Source organism: Pararge aegeria, chromosome 12 (genome assembly GCF_905163445.1).
Source record: "Pararge aegeria chromosome 12, ilParAegt1.1, whole genome shotgun sequence".
NCBI classification, from domain to species: domain Eukaryota; kingdom Metazoa; phylum Arthropoda; class Insecta; order Lepidoptera; family Nymphalidae; genus Pararge; species Pararge aegeria.
The window spans coordinates 9,246,453-9,261,402 of NC_053191.1; the positions used below are offsets into that span (position 1 = coordinate 9,246,453).

The 14,950-nt window shown below is 33.6% G+C and overlaps 1 protein-coding gene across 1 annotated transcript in view; it reads right to left on the reverse strand.

Annotated features, from left to right (window-relative positions):
- LOC120628435 overlaps nucleotides 1-14,204 on the reverse strand; it is a 58,861-nt gene extending 44,657 nt beyond the window's left edge. Inside the window, exons 1-3 of the mRNA XM_039896807.1 lie at nucleotides 14,107-14,204; nucleotides 4,543-4,684; nucleotides 4,008-4,205 (exon numbers count right to left, since the gene is read on the reverse strand). Of these exons, the coding sequence (XP_039752741.1) occupies nucleotides 4,008-4,205; nucleotides 4,543-4,662 (318 nt within the window). The 5' untranslated portion in view covers nucleotides 4,663-4,684; nucleotides 14,107-14,204. The remainder of the gene's footprint in view (nucleotides 1-4,007; nucleotides 4,206-4,542; nucleotides 4,685-14,106) is intronic.
- Between the last annotated feature and the right edge of the window lie 746 nt (nucleotides 14,205-14,950).

Below are 14,950 nucleotides of genomic sequence, written 5' to 3' on the forward strand. Positions count from 1 at the left end.
TTGTGGTTTTATACTAATTCGAAGGATTTCCAGTCATATAATAAATTCAAATATTAGTTTCCACAGATATTCACTTTAAATGTTGTTTTTAAGAAAAAAACAGTTATACTAAATTCTTAAATTTCAAAACTCAACTTTTATGACTCCCCTCCTACTTTCAACCTCCACTTATTACCACTTATTGAAGTTGTTATTTCACTAGCTACAAAACTTCCATTTATTCTATCTAATCACCCAATTGAACTCCATTTGTTTCTCGAGGGACCACTTAAGCTTTTACATTCCTACTTAGATGATTGTCTTAAAAGATAATTTCGAGCGACACAGACCTTCGTTTAGATATTCGAAACATTGTGAAGACAATGACTTTCTAGAATCTAAGATAAATTGGAATAAAAGTACGCAAACGGTCGTAAACGCTAATTTAAGCTAAATTTTATAATGTTTAAGTCTGGTTAGTTACGACCTCATTGTTTATTAAAGTGACATTGTAACTACTCATGTATTATGTATTATATATCTTACGAGTGGGAAACAATTTCATTGTTATACAATTCAGGCTCATGGAAATAAAAAGAATATTATAGAATGACATGTCGATGCTTTTTTAATTAACTTTGAGCGCTTTTGAGTTTATTAAGATGGGCGTTTCATTAACGTTACAGAATTATTTTATGAAGTAAAACTTCAAAAAATAATAAAGCGCGACTAACGTAACGCTTATAGTAACGCTTACGTCAGCCGTCTGTGTAGTTTCCGCCATTTAAAAATAATAATTTGCATTGGTCGTTAGTATATGTCCAATACTCCCCGCTTTTTGACTTATCCGCCAGCTAGTGGCAACAATCATAATCAATTAGGATTATTTATTTCCAATATCTTCAAACGGATCAATTGTGAATAGCAAAGTGAATAAAAATTATTTTTACTTCACTTTATTACTTCGCTTACCATAGATGTGGTGTTGGACTGAATTATGTATGTTGGTTAATATTAGCAGGGTAATATGGATGCAGTACACATACTGCATCCCTATTACCTTGCTAATATTTTAAATGCGAAAGGGCCTCATCTAAGAATGAGAAGGGCTTGGTGCGTAGTTCAAGATGCAACAAGTACAGGTTGGCAGTCTTCATATGCCTTTGAGATCATCATTGGGAACTCTGCATGCAGCTGCTTCACGATGTTATCCTTTACCGTTAAAGCCAGTGATGTTTAAATTCTTAAATTACTCGTAAATGACATTTATAATATAATTATAGTGTAAAGACTACTTCTATTTTATTATTATAATTTAAAATATATATAATCCCTACTAATATTATAAATGTGAATGTAAGTTTGTTTGTTACGCTTTCACACCAAAACTACTAAACCGATCATCATGTAACTTTGTTAACATATTTCTGAAGGTATTAAAATTAATATAGGATGCTTTTTATCCCGAAATTAAGCTCAGTTCTTTTGGGAGTGGGGTAGTTGACGTGTTGAGGGTGTTTGACGATTTTACACCATTACGCCGTCAAATGATAACCGATTTAAATAATTACTTTTGAACTTTAGAGGTTATAATGTCTGTTTAATTTTTCCTAAATTTTGTGTAGATCTGATGAATGTAATTGGAGATAGAGGGCACAACTCCTCAGCGGACGGCAGCCAACCCGTCATTTAAGGCTTAGCTATCCTAAATACATAAAGTGCGTAGAATTACACTTAAATCGAATGCCACATGTCTTTCGAAAAACAAAAACAAAAGCAGACGAAGTCGCGGGCAACAGCTAGTATTATAATAATAGTAAGCATAAACAACGTTTTTATATTACATTGCACTATGTATGCGGGACTTAGCTATTATAAAACCATCGAGCAGCCATCAACGGTGCGGTTTCGCAATCTGTGGTTATCGAGTCGCATGAAGCCAAACTTATAGTGAATAGACTATACCGTTTACGGCAGTATATTACCCTACATACAGCAATAGTAGTGTACAGAACTCCAGCAACGCGATTTCACTATAATATATTTCTTTTGGTATGTCTAATAGACAATTAACCTAATTTGGCATAATCTGCGACAAATGTGAACGGTGTGAATGTTTATTTTATTACGAGTACATTCATATACTACTGACGCTACCTACGATCAGGATCACTACAAGATCTTGACTTTGCAACAAACCATTATAGTATAATTGTACACGTAATTCATTAAAATATAGTATTTTGAGTTTCAAAATTACATCGTGTATAGTTATTTTAACAGACGTGCAATATGCCCTCTTGCAGACGCTGTGTTGTTTTATAGTGCTTCCTTAGTAACGAACTTTTTATTAGCTATAGCAGCCAGATCCTAGAACTATTATTTGCAGCAATCCTGTTGGGAAATGCTTTCTATTTCAGAGTTCATTGACATAGCCAATGTTGACTATACTAAAGACTTGTAGTCTAGGGACCTCACAAATTGACGTGGAATTAAAAGCTGTGCTAGCCTAGTGGTTAGGACTTCGGCTTCACGTTCGGGGGCAGAGTTCGAATCCCAGCACGTCTAATTTTCTAAGTTATGTGGTATGCTTAAACAATCAAAATATCACTTGCTTCAACGGTGAACGCAATCATCGTGAGGAAACCTGCATACCTGAGTGCTTCAAAATGCTCTCAACAACAATGCGCATGTGGAGTTCAACAATCCACACTGGGCCAGCGTGTCGGACTACGGTCTAAAACCCTCTCCATTGTGGGAGGAGATGCGTGCTCTGTAGTGGATATGTTGATTGATGATTGATGATGAAGAACGTCAAAATCGTCAAATCTTAGTTGAAGTTTGACCAAAAACCAAATAAATAGGCTGATGATATAACACGTTAATTACTAATAGGCTTGATATAAAAATAAGCACAAACTTAGGAGGGAGGAAAATACGAATATTAGGGTTTTCATATTATAGTTTTTGGGAACAAACAAAGTCCTCGATCAACCTAGAAAAAACCATTAACTTATTGATCCATGTTGTAAATTTACACAAGATTTTTTTTTAACGATGAATAATCGTATAATCTTGTATTATACTGACCGATTTAGAACGACCAATTATAAAACATAGATTTTATAATTGGTCGGTCTTTAGAATTTTATTTCAACTACAAGATACGAAAAGTTACTGCCTTTGAAAGAAATCATTTTGTATTTCAGTGCAATAAATCCCTCAATAAAAGAATAGTAGTATTTTCAGCTACTTTGCTACTTTTACTAAGAAAAAAAAGGAATTGTGTTCTGTTTGAAAGGCTATTTTCATCAATGGGTACGCCTATATTAATTTAAAAAAAAATGGCAGAGTAGGTATTCATTAAAATATTTGCACAACAAGGCCTTATGCCGAAAGTATAAGAAAAATAACTCGAAGGAGAAACGTATCTTTTGAAAGAATGTGTTAATAATACTGTGCTCTGTGAAATTACAGATGGTAAGCAAAAAAAAAAAAAAAGTGAAAGGAATAGGCGATGTAATTAATATTTCAGGAAGGGCAAACTTATTTAATGAGACTTTGGAACCCTGGGAATTGCCAAGTGTAGAGTCTTAGAGTTCGCTTTGAAGAAGTGAAACCTTTCTGTTCATTTTTATTTCTTCTTAAGAGGTAGTAAAGTATAAATGATAACACGTGCAAGGAAAGTGAAAATATTCCCTATTTATAAATTGTTATTGTACTATATTCAAAATACGACCTTGCTCATTTTCCGGGAAGCTTTTGAAGCTCCACTTTATATAAATCCGTAAAATAAATTATAATAAAGCACCTCTAAATAAAAATATGAATGAATAATTTAATCATGAAGTGATTATTAGGCTAACAAAAAAGTGTTGCCGATTCTGATGTATCTTAAGTTAATTTAAATAGAGATGTTTAAAAATAATGCTGTATTGTTCATAAAGAATTGTTAATTTTATACCAGTAAATTTAGTTTGATTATTAAGTTACATAAATAAAAATTTCTTAAAATCTCATGTTCTTACCTGTAATTCGGGGAAGCTTTGCCTCACGATGAGGGTCCATAGGTTGTACAGTACGCAAATGGTGATCAGCCACAGCCAATAGAAGTAAAAATTTTCATCTGGGTTGACAACGGTCCGTGGCACTCTTACTTTCCGCCGCCTCTTACGGTTGCTTGCTCTTTGCTCCCCAGTTGCTCCTTCTGAACCGGTATCTTCTACCTAAGAAAAATATTATGATATCTTAAATTTTGATTGTTATTTTAAATATGTGTTGCTGAGATCAAGAAATAAAGAACTGGGAATCCTAGCTAGATTTTGTCCAAGTAAAGGAAACAGGAAAACTTCTTTAATGATTTGACCAACATGATAAACATTATGCTAATTATTATCCTTTATTTTTTGATGGACGTAATTACAGTACGAGGCGAAGAAAATAAAGCCATATCTATAACGTATTTTTAAAGTAATTATTTAAAGACGTTAGATGTTATTAGTTTACTATAACTACCAAATAGCAATGATTGCCTTGGTTTTAGAATAGTATATTGGCTCTCACAGTTTCCTGAGTTTCTGGAATTTGTCGCGTCGAAAACCGCTTTAGGAAGGAATCTTCTCTCTTCAATGGTGGTTTCTTTTGGATCGCTGAACTCAGCTGCACCGTTGTCCTTAGCTTCATCCATCTTTGGTTCGACTTTGTTCTGAAGAAGTTACCGCAACAAAATTAATCAAAACGTAACTCACGTTAAAGAAAATGTAAACTTTTTTAATGTTATCTTAACTTGAGTACCTTATAAATAAATTTAAGGACTTTACTCATTGTTTGGAAAAGGGTTCGTAGGAAAAGTTACAATATAAATTAAGTATTAACTTTTTGAAGAAGCGAAATAAAACTCTTTATTCATCAATGTCTGCATAGACAGTGAAATCTGTGAAAGTAATAGATGAATAAAGTTTGTTATTCAGGAATTTCATATCCGTTTGGTTGATATATTGCATGCACAAAACTCAATCCTCTTTTGGGATATTTCTTTGTTTGGTGAAATATTCAAGAAATCCAAATATATAATAGCCAAACTGCTACTGCCTACAAATGGAAGGTTTCTTAAAATTGTAAATTTCATTTCTAAATGTGAAAAGTTAGGATCAGGTTTTGGGCGTGCTTCACCAAACAGTTGAAGTAGTTCGAAATGAACTACTTTTATTTGCGGTTGCGTTAATGGCTTTTATAAATTACGTGATGTTTTTTGTTAATTTTACGTGCACAAATAATAAACAAATAATCTACCTTTATTAACATGCGGCATTGCAATATTAAAACAAAATCTCAGTCCACGCACAAAAGTATTAGTCTGTACAGTGAAATAATTGAGCTCCTATGAAACGAGAGATCTAAAACTAAAAACTAAATTTAATCTAACATCTGGATTTCTAGGACTTATAAATCTATGAAATATATATTAAACGATCAGGATGCATGAAATTATAACAGACATTAAATTAGACTGAGGTAATTTCCCAAGAGAGAGCGTGAGTAGAGAAAGTAGAATTATTCATAGTAAAACTAGTATAGACACAATAAGAACACAATAACCAGTCATAAAGTACCATTCTTGAAATCCTAAACACAGAGAAATAGCACATTAGTTGGAAATTATAAACAAACACTCAATAAATACAGTATAACAATTGACAACGATGGGGCGTTACCGTTGTCTTCGATCTCATCGAACCTCTTAATTTTCCTGAGTGCCTGGTAGTATGCCATAACAGCTTGGACGTGTCTCCATTTATGGCCTCGTTTGTCTGTGTCAGATGCTGGTCTCTCTGTGTCCTGCATGGACTTGTGAGAGCTTGACGAGCTCGATGCAATGATCGGTCGCCTATAAAGGGATGTTTGTGTTACACGTGGTCAGTTGTGTGGTGTCGTGAGCAGTGGTTGCTTTGTTGTTATGAGCTTCACACCACCGTATGTCGAGGAAATTTATAATAAAATTTACTATTAATAATCGTTATCTTTAAAGCAAACCTTGATTTAGCGTTCAGTTTTGGACTGATAGAATAATTCGGATCGGAATATCTTAGTTCAATGCGAATAAATAACGCGAAATTCCACTCGACAAAATGGATGCGAAGCTCAACCTTTTAACTTAGTATTGATGTAAGACGCCACGAAAATAAAAATAAACATGCATGATATACAAAATGTCAGCCTGGACAATACAGACCGACGATGGCGGACCGTCAATTACTTATGAATTGAAAGACCGACTGCTGGCACGCGGTCGGTATGTATTGACTATTACGAGTACTAATAACCCTTTAATACTATAATATTGTGTCTATCGTGATACGCTGTAGCATAGTGGTATACACATGAGCTGTGCAGGTCGTGTACTAATCAAAATAAATAACTATGCATAATGCACATTGACTCTTGTGAGCACCAATTACGTAACTTGTTAACCGAGAAAAATTGGTACAGTTTTCAAATTGAAATAGCGAAATTGATTATTATACTGATACTTTGAAGTTTGGAGATTGTATGCTACTTGAGAGCTATACCAATTAATTTTAATCGCATACGTAATCGACGTTTACGTGCTTCTCTATCGATAAGCATTTTTTAAAGCAATTGATGCCTTTTCTTTGGGCACTTACATATCTTCAGGGGCCTCATTAGTAGAGAATGGTGACAACTTGTTCAACAACCTATATCGAGAAAACGTTCTGTTTAATTTGTGCTTTATATACAGATGCTAATTGTATAATGCCTAATGATGATGTTTAATGGATGTTTTCGATATGGTATTTTAAAGAGGGTTTTTTTACAATGGACTTCTTAAAGATGTGTATATTTTATATAGTATAACTTGATTAAAGACAAATATCTATCTATTAATATTTATTTTATCATATTACTCAATAACAATTATTACTATATTATTGAGTAATAAATAATGAAATCTAGTCTATAATGTCTTTCTTCTTTCTGAATTTTGGATGTTATGTATATAGTTTTTCGATAGAAAAGTTGTCATTGCAAATCTTATGCAGGTTTAATTCTAGTTCCAACTGGTCCACTCCATAGTTAAGCCCCTATTATGTAGGATATGAATAGATTGTGTGAATAATGAAAGTAAAAATGTCACGGTTAGGGCGTGCGACGATGCTGAGGGCTAGTGACAGCGCAAATCAATCGATTGATATGGCCCTACGTTCATATAATTCGGTATACCGTCCGGATACGCACTGCAGATTCGACCTTTTCCTTCGCTTTTGCTGTATATTTCGACGAGTACTATCGCTCCAGGTATAAATAGCACCCGACAAGAATAGTTTTCTAAGAGCTGCAGTTATTAAGATGTCTCTCTCTTTAGGATAAAAGAGGTCTGTGTCTTATTGCACAGCAATAAATTCTGTTATTCAGCTGTTTGGCCGAAAGCGATTTGCAATGCTGACATAGCGGGGGGGGACGTCGACTCAGCGAAAATCCCTGATAAATAGGAGACTGCTAATGACAGGCGTAGGGAGAGGGTACATAATTGTGATGAAAGACTTTAAAATAATGCATATTCTAAATGAAATGTGCTTTTTATTCAAATAGGTTTTCATCTATCTACCATTAGTATAAAAACACGATATAGACATAGATAGCTTTATCTATATTTTATCTATATTCTATACATCACACGTATATAGAATTCAATTGCCTCGCAAACACTTTACAATGGCTCTATCGTTAATTTTTGTTTTGTTAGCATCAATACTGGTATTAAGGGAAAAGGATTAAGAAAACCCCGAAAAAGCCGAAATTGATTATTTATTAGATAGACGAAATTCACTAGATAGATGATTACGAAAAGATACATTGAAATAAATTTTAGGCATCTATAAGTAGTATGAATTACAAACTGAATTAAAAAGTTTACTTTACTTATTTTATTTGCACAGTTTTGAGGGCAATTAAATAAGTTTGAATTATAATTTAAATGATTTCAGTCTTAGGATTGTTATTAATGTGTTTATATTTGATTTCATGTGTATTTAAAAAAAAAGGTATATTTTGGGTTTAATATTGTGCTTAATATATTTAATCTTTTAAATGGGTTATTTTTAAATCGATACGTATCCAGAACTATATTAAAAATCATGTTATATTTGAATTAATTTATCATCACGGGTTCTAACGATGATTAATCACGAGGCTTCATCGCAAATATCCCTTGGGTCAATGTCAACGGTTGCCCTTAATACTAGAATAAACTTAATCGATAGACCGTATCGGCTACTTCTATAAGTGTGTCAAAGCGAAAATTACGAGTTTCACATCCCACTTAAATTATTTTGATCTGTATCAAAAATACATCTTCAGCACTATCAGACATACTGCATTATCAGAATATAAAACGGGATGGAAACCCGTAAAAACCTAACCGAAAGTCTACCAACAAAAATTCATTTCGTCAACAGCCTGTAACAGTCCACTAGTGGACCAAGGGCCTCTCCCAAGGGTTTACCCATAATCACGCTGGGTAGGTGATAGCAGTAGACGGAAGTATTGCACAGCGGACGCTGATGCCCGTTCTCCGTTATATTCCCTTAGTCGGAAGACCGGGGGTGTTAAGTGTTGACAAGCGTATTCTGATCCGCCGTCACCACACGGCAAACAAAAAAGATTGCTTTAATACTTTTCGTAAAGTGTCGTTTTAACACTAACTTTAGCAGAGTTGAAGTACGCATGCAGTAGATTATTGTAAGTGTATTGCGAAATAAGTACCTTTATTGAAATAAGTGGTCAAAAGTAATTATTGTGACATTAAAATAACTATTAGAGTTTCTCCCTCGACCTTAATTACCAATTTAACACGCATCTACGGTAAATAACTATCAAATTCACACACACATTCCTGATCCAATTTTGCTAAAAGCTTATTTGATTTTATTGTTCAAAGTCAGCACAGTCCGAAAATATTGTCTGCCTTGCTTTATATTAGTATTGAACAAAGATATCGCCACTGTTCGTAAATCATATTTATCAAAAAAAACAATGTTATTATATCAGAGTAGTTTTTATACATTTACACTATATTCCTAGGTTTTTCGGGAACAGAAAATAATATTTTACTTAGGTACTACAGCCAACTAAAGTTTAGCTAATTATGTATACGAATTTGGGGTAAAATATGATGTAGAACATGAAACGTTGGGGATTGGCAAATTATACAGATTTGCAAATTATAATCTACATGAAATTCTACTGAAACAAAACGCCGAGTTTTAACGATAGATAAGTTAAAACTCGATAAATCTTCTATCTCGTAATAACTTAATGCATCAATTTAGAAATGATACTTAAACTCCATTAATCGTTCTGGCAAGGAACACAATGAAGTTCTTAAATCAGGCAGACATTGAATATTGGCAAAGCGACATTTATATATAATTTATGTACATATTAACAAGCGCTTGCACCGCATGATGGAGGAGATATTTAATTCCATCCTTCAAGAAGATTATGTCAGAAAGTGTGAAAAACAACATTCCATATTATTGTTATAACATTGATAATATGGGAAAAAACAATGTTCGTGACATTGGGTTTTGATTGGTTACAGAGAAACAACAGATAACTAATCTAACCTATAAATACCTGTTCCCTGACTAAGTGAGAGAGAGAGAGAGAGAGAGAGAGAAAGTGAATGTTATGTACACTCGAAATGCTTTAAAAATTAACAGCGTTAGCTATGCAAGTTTATTCTTCTACCTACTAGTTTACAAACTAGCAACTCAATTAAGGCTGTTAGTCAGATCAGTGAGCCGGAAGACTTTCCTTTGAATATAAAAGTTTTTTTTTTGTCATATTTCGTGGTCTAACTATGCTATCAACATCAGCTTCCTACTAATGCTTCTGGGCACAGGCCTCCCTCTTCTGGGAGTGAGCGTTTGAAAGCACAGACCTACCACCCAGACCACTCTTACAATACCTTTTCCTGTAATGCGCGGGTTGGCGGGCTTTAAAGATTATTACCACAATATTTCAGTGATTGGAGACGGGACCGTTGGTTTGCCGTACACTTGGCACCAGAGGTAGATAACACCAAGTTCCTAACTCCGAGCTGGTACTTGGCCAAAAATACAATAGGTAACAAATTTTTGACACAGCAGTTGAACCGAGGACCTTATTCTCCGTAGCCAATCATCATCATCATCATCATCATTATATCAACCCATTACCGGCCCACTACAGGGTACGGGTCTCCTCCCACAATAAGATGGGTTTAAGGTCGTAGTCTTATTCGTATACGTATACTTGAGTAAGCGTTACTTACCAGTACATTCACAAATTTTGCGCTGTAATAACTGATCAATTCATTACATTATAACTGAAATATAAAATCTAATTGCAAGTGCTCGCAGGAATGAGCCAAATATCAATTTGGGCTTTTGTAATAAAGCAATAAACTTATTGCAAGTTAAACATCGTTTATAGAGGCCTACAATTTAAGGTACCGCTCCCATTAATTAAATGAGCACCTCCATTATCCTTTTGATGTCTTCCAAAATTCATTTGCATAGTGGTTGCTTTAACTTAGACAAATCACGGTGTTTTTGTAGTTGCGTATTAAATTTTACCGTTACTCTGATTAAAATCTTTATACATCCACTCTGCTCATAAATTTAAAAGTTTCTAATGAAATAAACTTTTCTGTAATAAAAGCTCTCTTAAATCTTTAAAGTACTGTCTAAGATGTGTAAAGATTAGTGGCCCAAAATTTTCTCCTTACATTTTAGTAGATATTTGACGATTATTTGTTTATGTTATTGATGACGCAAGATGAAGATGAAAGCGCCCGAGAGTGGACAGTTCTGTTAGTTGTCCAATCTTGTACACATGTAACAATGAATATAAAATCAATATATAAACTTAAATCACGCGTACCCTTCTGTGATAATTTAAGAGAAATAGGAACGCTTACTTTTGCTGCACGATATATTTATATTAATACAGTATTTGTAAGACAAGATATTAATGGAGATACGAGAAAGTGGCTAAATGAGTGTCATCTGCATATCGTCTGCGAAAGGTTCAAAAGTCATTTGTGGGATTGTGTACATGCTTTTATGATATGTTTCCTAATTTTTGACCTACAAATGCATAATTTAAATAATATGTTAAAAAACGTTGATTACAGCTGAGTTACTATACAATTGATGAATTTCTCAATGACACGGCTTGGAAGCATCCGGCTCCACTTTCATTTCATAAAAGACAGAAGAATGAATGTAAAAATATAAATTGTTGACGTTTGAGAAGAGCAAATGCTGATTTTCTTGCCAGCTTCTTCTCGGTAGAATCTGCCTTCCGAGTCCCTACAAATAGACAGACTTTAGAATTTTGAAAGTTTAAAATATTGAATTTTTAAATTCACATATTAATCACTTCTAGTGAAACTATATTATAAATATGTAGATTTGGAGATAATTACTCCCTGACATCTTATTTACAAAGCATAGTTTTTCTGGCTTCTATACAATTAAATAATTTGTATATGTATGACGCCATTCTCTCGTAGAGCGAAAGTGTTATGTAAGGGGTTATTTATTAACTAGAAATATATGTTTCAATATTTAGCGACTAAACTAATAGATAAGCACCTCCTCTTATGTTTGTTATTACATCCAAGTGGTTTATTTTTTCTTATCCCTTTTACATACTAAGATAATGTACGAGCATATACATGTTTTATACCTATTAATCAATGCTAGAGAAAGCATTTCTCTGTTTTACGGTTTTCAATTTCGTATTCAGCATTGAAAACCTAAAAAAACGTAAAGAGCATTCAAAGCCAGAATGGATCCGAAGAATGCGTTTTTATCCCACGCGAGTCGCGAATATTGCTTTGACTTTGCATTGTTAACTTTAATTGCAATTTAAATGCAGTTCTCAGTTGACATAATTTTTGTTTGATTTGATTGATTTGTTTTTGTACTTTGAGCTCAACGTAGGCAAATTAATGAAAATACACACCTGGAAATTAATTAATAATTTAATAATGAACTAGCCGTTTCTCGCGACTTTGTCCACGTTGAAATATTAATTTGCCCTGAAATGAGAAGAAAACCCGAGACCGCCTACCTCCAGCAGAACCATTCCATGATTTATTAGCTATCAGGTCACAATAAGACAGAAATATATACTCTCAAGTTTATATTATTATCTACATCTAATTTATAAAAGCAAATATATGAAAAATACTGTTGAAAACACCCAAATAAAGGATCTTAGTAGTGTGCACCTAAGTGTGACATAAGCGAATTCCCGCGACTTCGTCAGCGTAGACTTCCTGATTTCCCGTGAACTACGGTCTTGTTGCAGCCTATGCCCTTCTCCAGAAAGATAGCTACCGAAAAATTTCTTTAAGATAGCTCAATAGTGTATACGGTAGCTACAAACAGTAAGGCACAATTTGGAATTTATAGTTATATTATTATATTGCGGGTTATTGCTCCCGTCCTAATTTTACCATTTGAAGAGGGTCAAAATCAAGTCCATAGGAGTCAATTACAAACATACAAATGGTTCCAAAAGGTAAAAGTAAAAGTTATCTTATTGGGAGAGAATTCAAGGCATAAACTATGAAGAGTCTTGAAACTAATAACGACAATATATTGTTGTTATAAAAAATCAGTTGTCGTAGTAACCACTGTACGACCTACACTGACATATATTTTCAAGTGCGGACATTCTTATATTATAAAAGCGAAAGTGAAGGATAACATTTTTTATCGCAGCAAAACAAATGGTTTTCACGAATGTGTGATTTGTAAACAACCGTCATAAACGCGGGCAAAGAACGCGGGCAATAGCCAGTTCCCTATAAAATGGTCTGGGACCATTTGTTTGGTCCTCCAGTCAACGACACGATGTTGTAGAAAGTACCTTATTTTGATTAAGTTAGCGTTATTTTTTTATCTGTGTAATGATTAATTGGTTTATAGCATTAGTTAGATAAGTAGGTTCTTGTACGTAGCGAGTATTAAAGAGTAAATAAATACACAAATGTATTCACATAAAGGCTCGAAGTTTGTTAATCCAATAAGATTCGGAGATTTGATAAAAAAAATCAAACAGCAAGGATAGAGATAGACGTCGGTGACTTTAAGAGAGTGAACTAGTTTAATTCGAATCCTGTTTTAGGATGCCTATGACATCACCTAATGTGCACCAATACCTACACAATGCATTGCAGAGTGGTCAAATTCCTAAAATTAACAAGCAGAAGATTAGAAGCGCATCCTGGATCCATAATATATGAAGAAGACGATCGGCCAAGTGCATTTTCACTATTTGTAACTATCATTTAATTTTTAAGGGAAAGGGTACAGACTGTCATTACATCTAAGGCTAATCTTATCTAACCGAAGAATTTCGCAATTTCCGCTCTCTTAAATGCAAAACTGTCGTCGGAATATTCATTTATCTTAACATGCAAAATATATCTTCTCAGAATAGCAGGAATACCTTTAAATAATCTTTTGCAGTATTTCGTTTTGCATTTTTTCATTTTATAACCACTTAGATCTAGTTCAGTAGCAGTCTTATCAAAAAATAGAATTTTATGAAAATTAAGCTTAATTTGCTATACTCCGTAAAAAGCAGGATAATATTTGATATGGTGAAATTTAAACTTTCTTCAATCTTTTTAATGCACACCAAACAGATCTTCGGCAATATACCCTCTACGCACGTTTACAATGAACAATCGTTAAGTTTATTCATTGTAAAGTCAACCGCCCTGCGCCGCCCCGGTGTCGGAGCGAAACGTGCGAGCATAAAATTGAAGAAATTATAAATTACACCATACAGATTCTCCTGCTTTTCGCGGAGTATAGAAAATTGTTATAGATAATAAATACATGGAATTACGCAAAGTAACGCCTGCTTTTATCCAATATTTAATAATATTTTGTAAGATGTGTCTAATTTTATTAATTATAATTATCTAAGATCAGAAGTTTCAATAATTTAATATCAATATAAGATTCGTTTAAAGTTAAATGATATCAATTTGTGCATCTTCATAACTATGTGGAATCAGTTTTATTTACTTGAGTTTACCTTTGTCCAGGGCTTTTAGATTCATTACTGGCGTTGTTGCTGGAGTCATCGTCTTCTTCCCTGGATGTTGCTGCTGACAAACCTCTTGAAGAACCTGCGTTAGGGTCACTGCCATCGTTGTCATCTCCTTCTGGTGTTCTAGTTGTGCCTTCTTCAGCCTGAAACAAAACATAATATTTATGGTGAGTATTCATTACACTAATAACTGAACTAGTAATATTGAAAGTCTATATGTCTAGTCTATGGAGACAATAATCATATATGTAATTAAACAGTAAAATATTTGACTTATTGATCAAACATGAGACGTAGAAGTTCTAAAATAATTTAATTGATTATTAAAGAAGTTCTACAACTGCCATAACGTTAATTTCAACCCGTGTCAGAGTCAATTTGCAAACTGCTTCCGTAGAATGGGTTGTTTTCTCATGTTTACTAAAGGCATTGGGCATTGAAATTATGGAACGTCCACCAGTTGTATTACTTGGGTCATCTTAAATTTGTGTAAGATTTGGACAGTATAATAGACAAAAGACTCACGAGAAGTAAGTTAAATTTTAGTTTATGTCTGTAGAATATTTTCAACTATTCTATACATAAGGTTTAAGATCGATTATATTCCTTAAGGAAAGGTCGTTCTCGAAGGTTCGAATTATATCGTTTGGACTAGAAAAACATGCGCTTAGTTGGAGTAAAGGTATTCTTTATATTAAGCACTGCTTATTATAACCCAAGTATTTTCAAATATATTGATTTATTCTTAACCAAAATAACAATATAATATATACAGATAAATTACACTTCATAACCGACGTTGGCGTTAGATTGCTTACCTGATGTATTC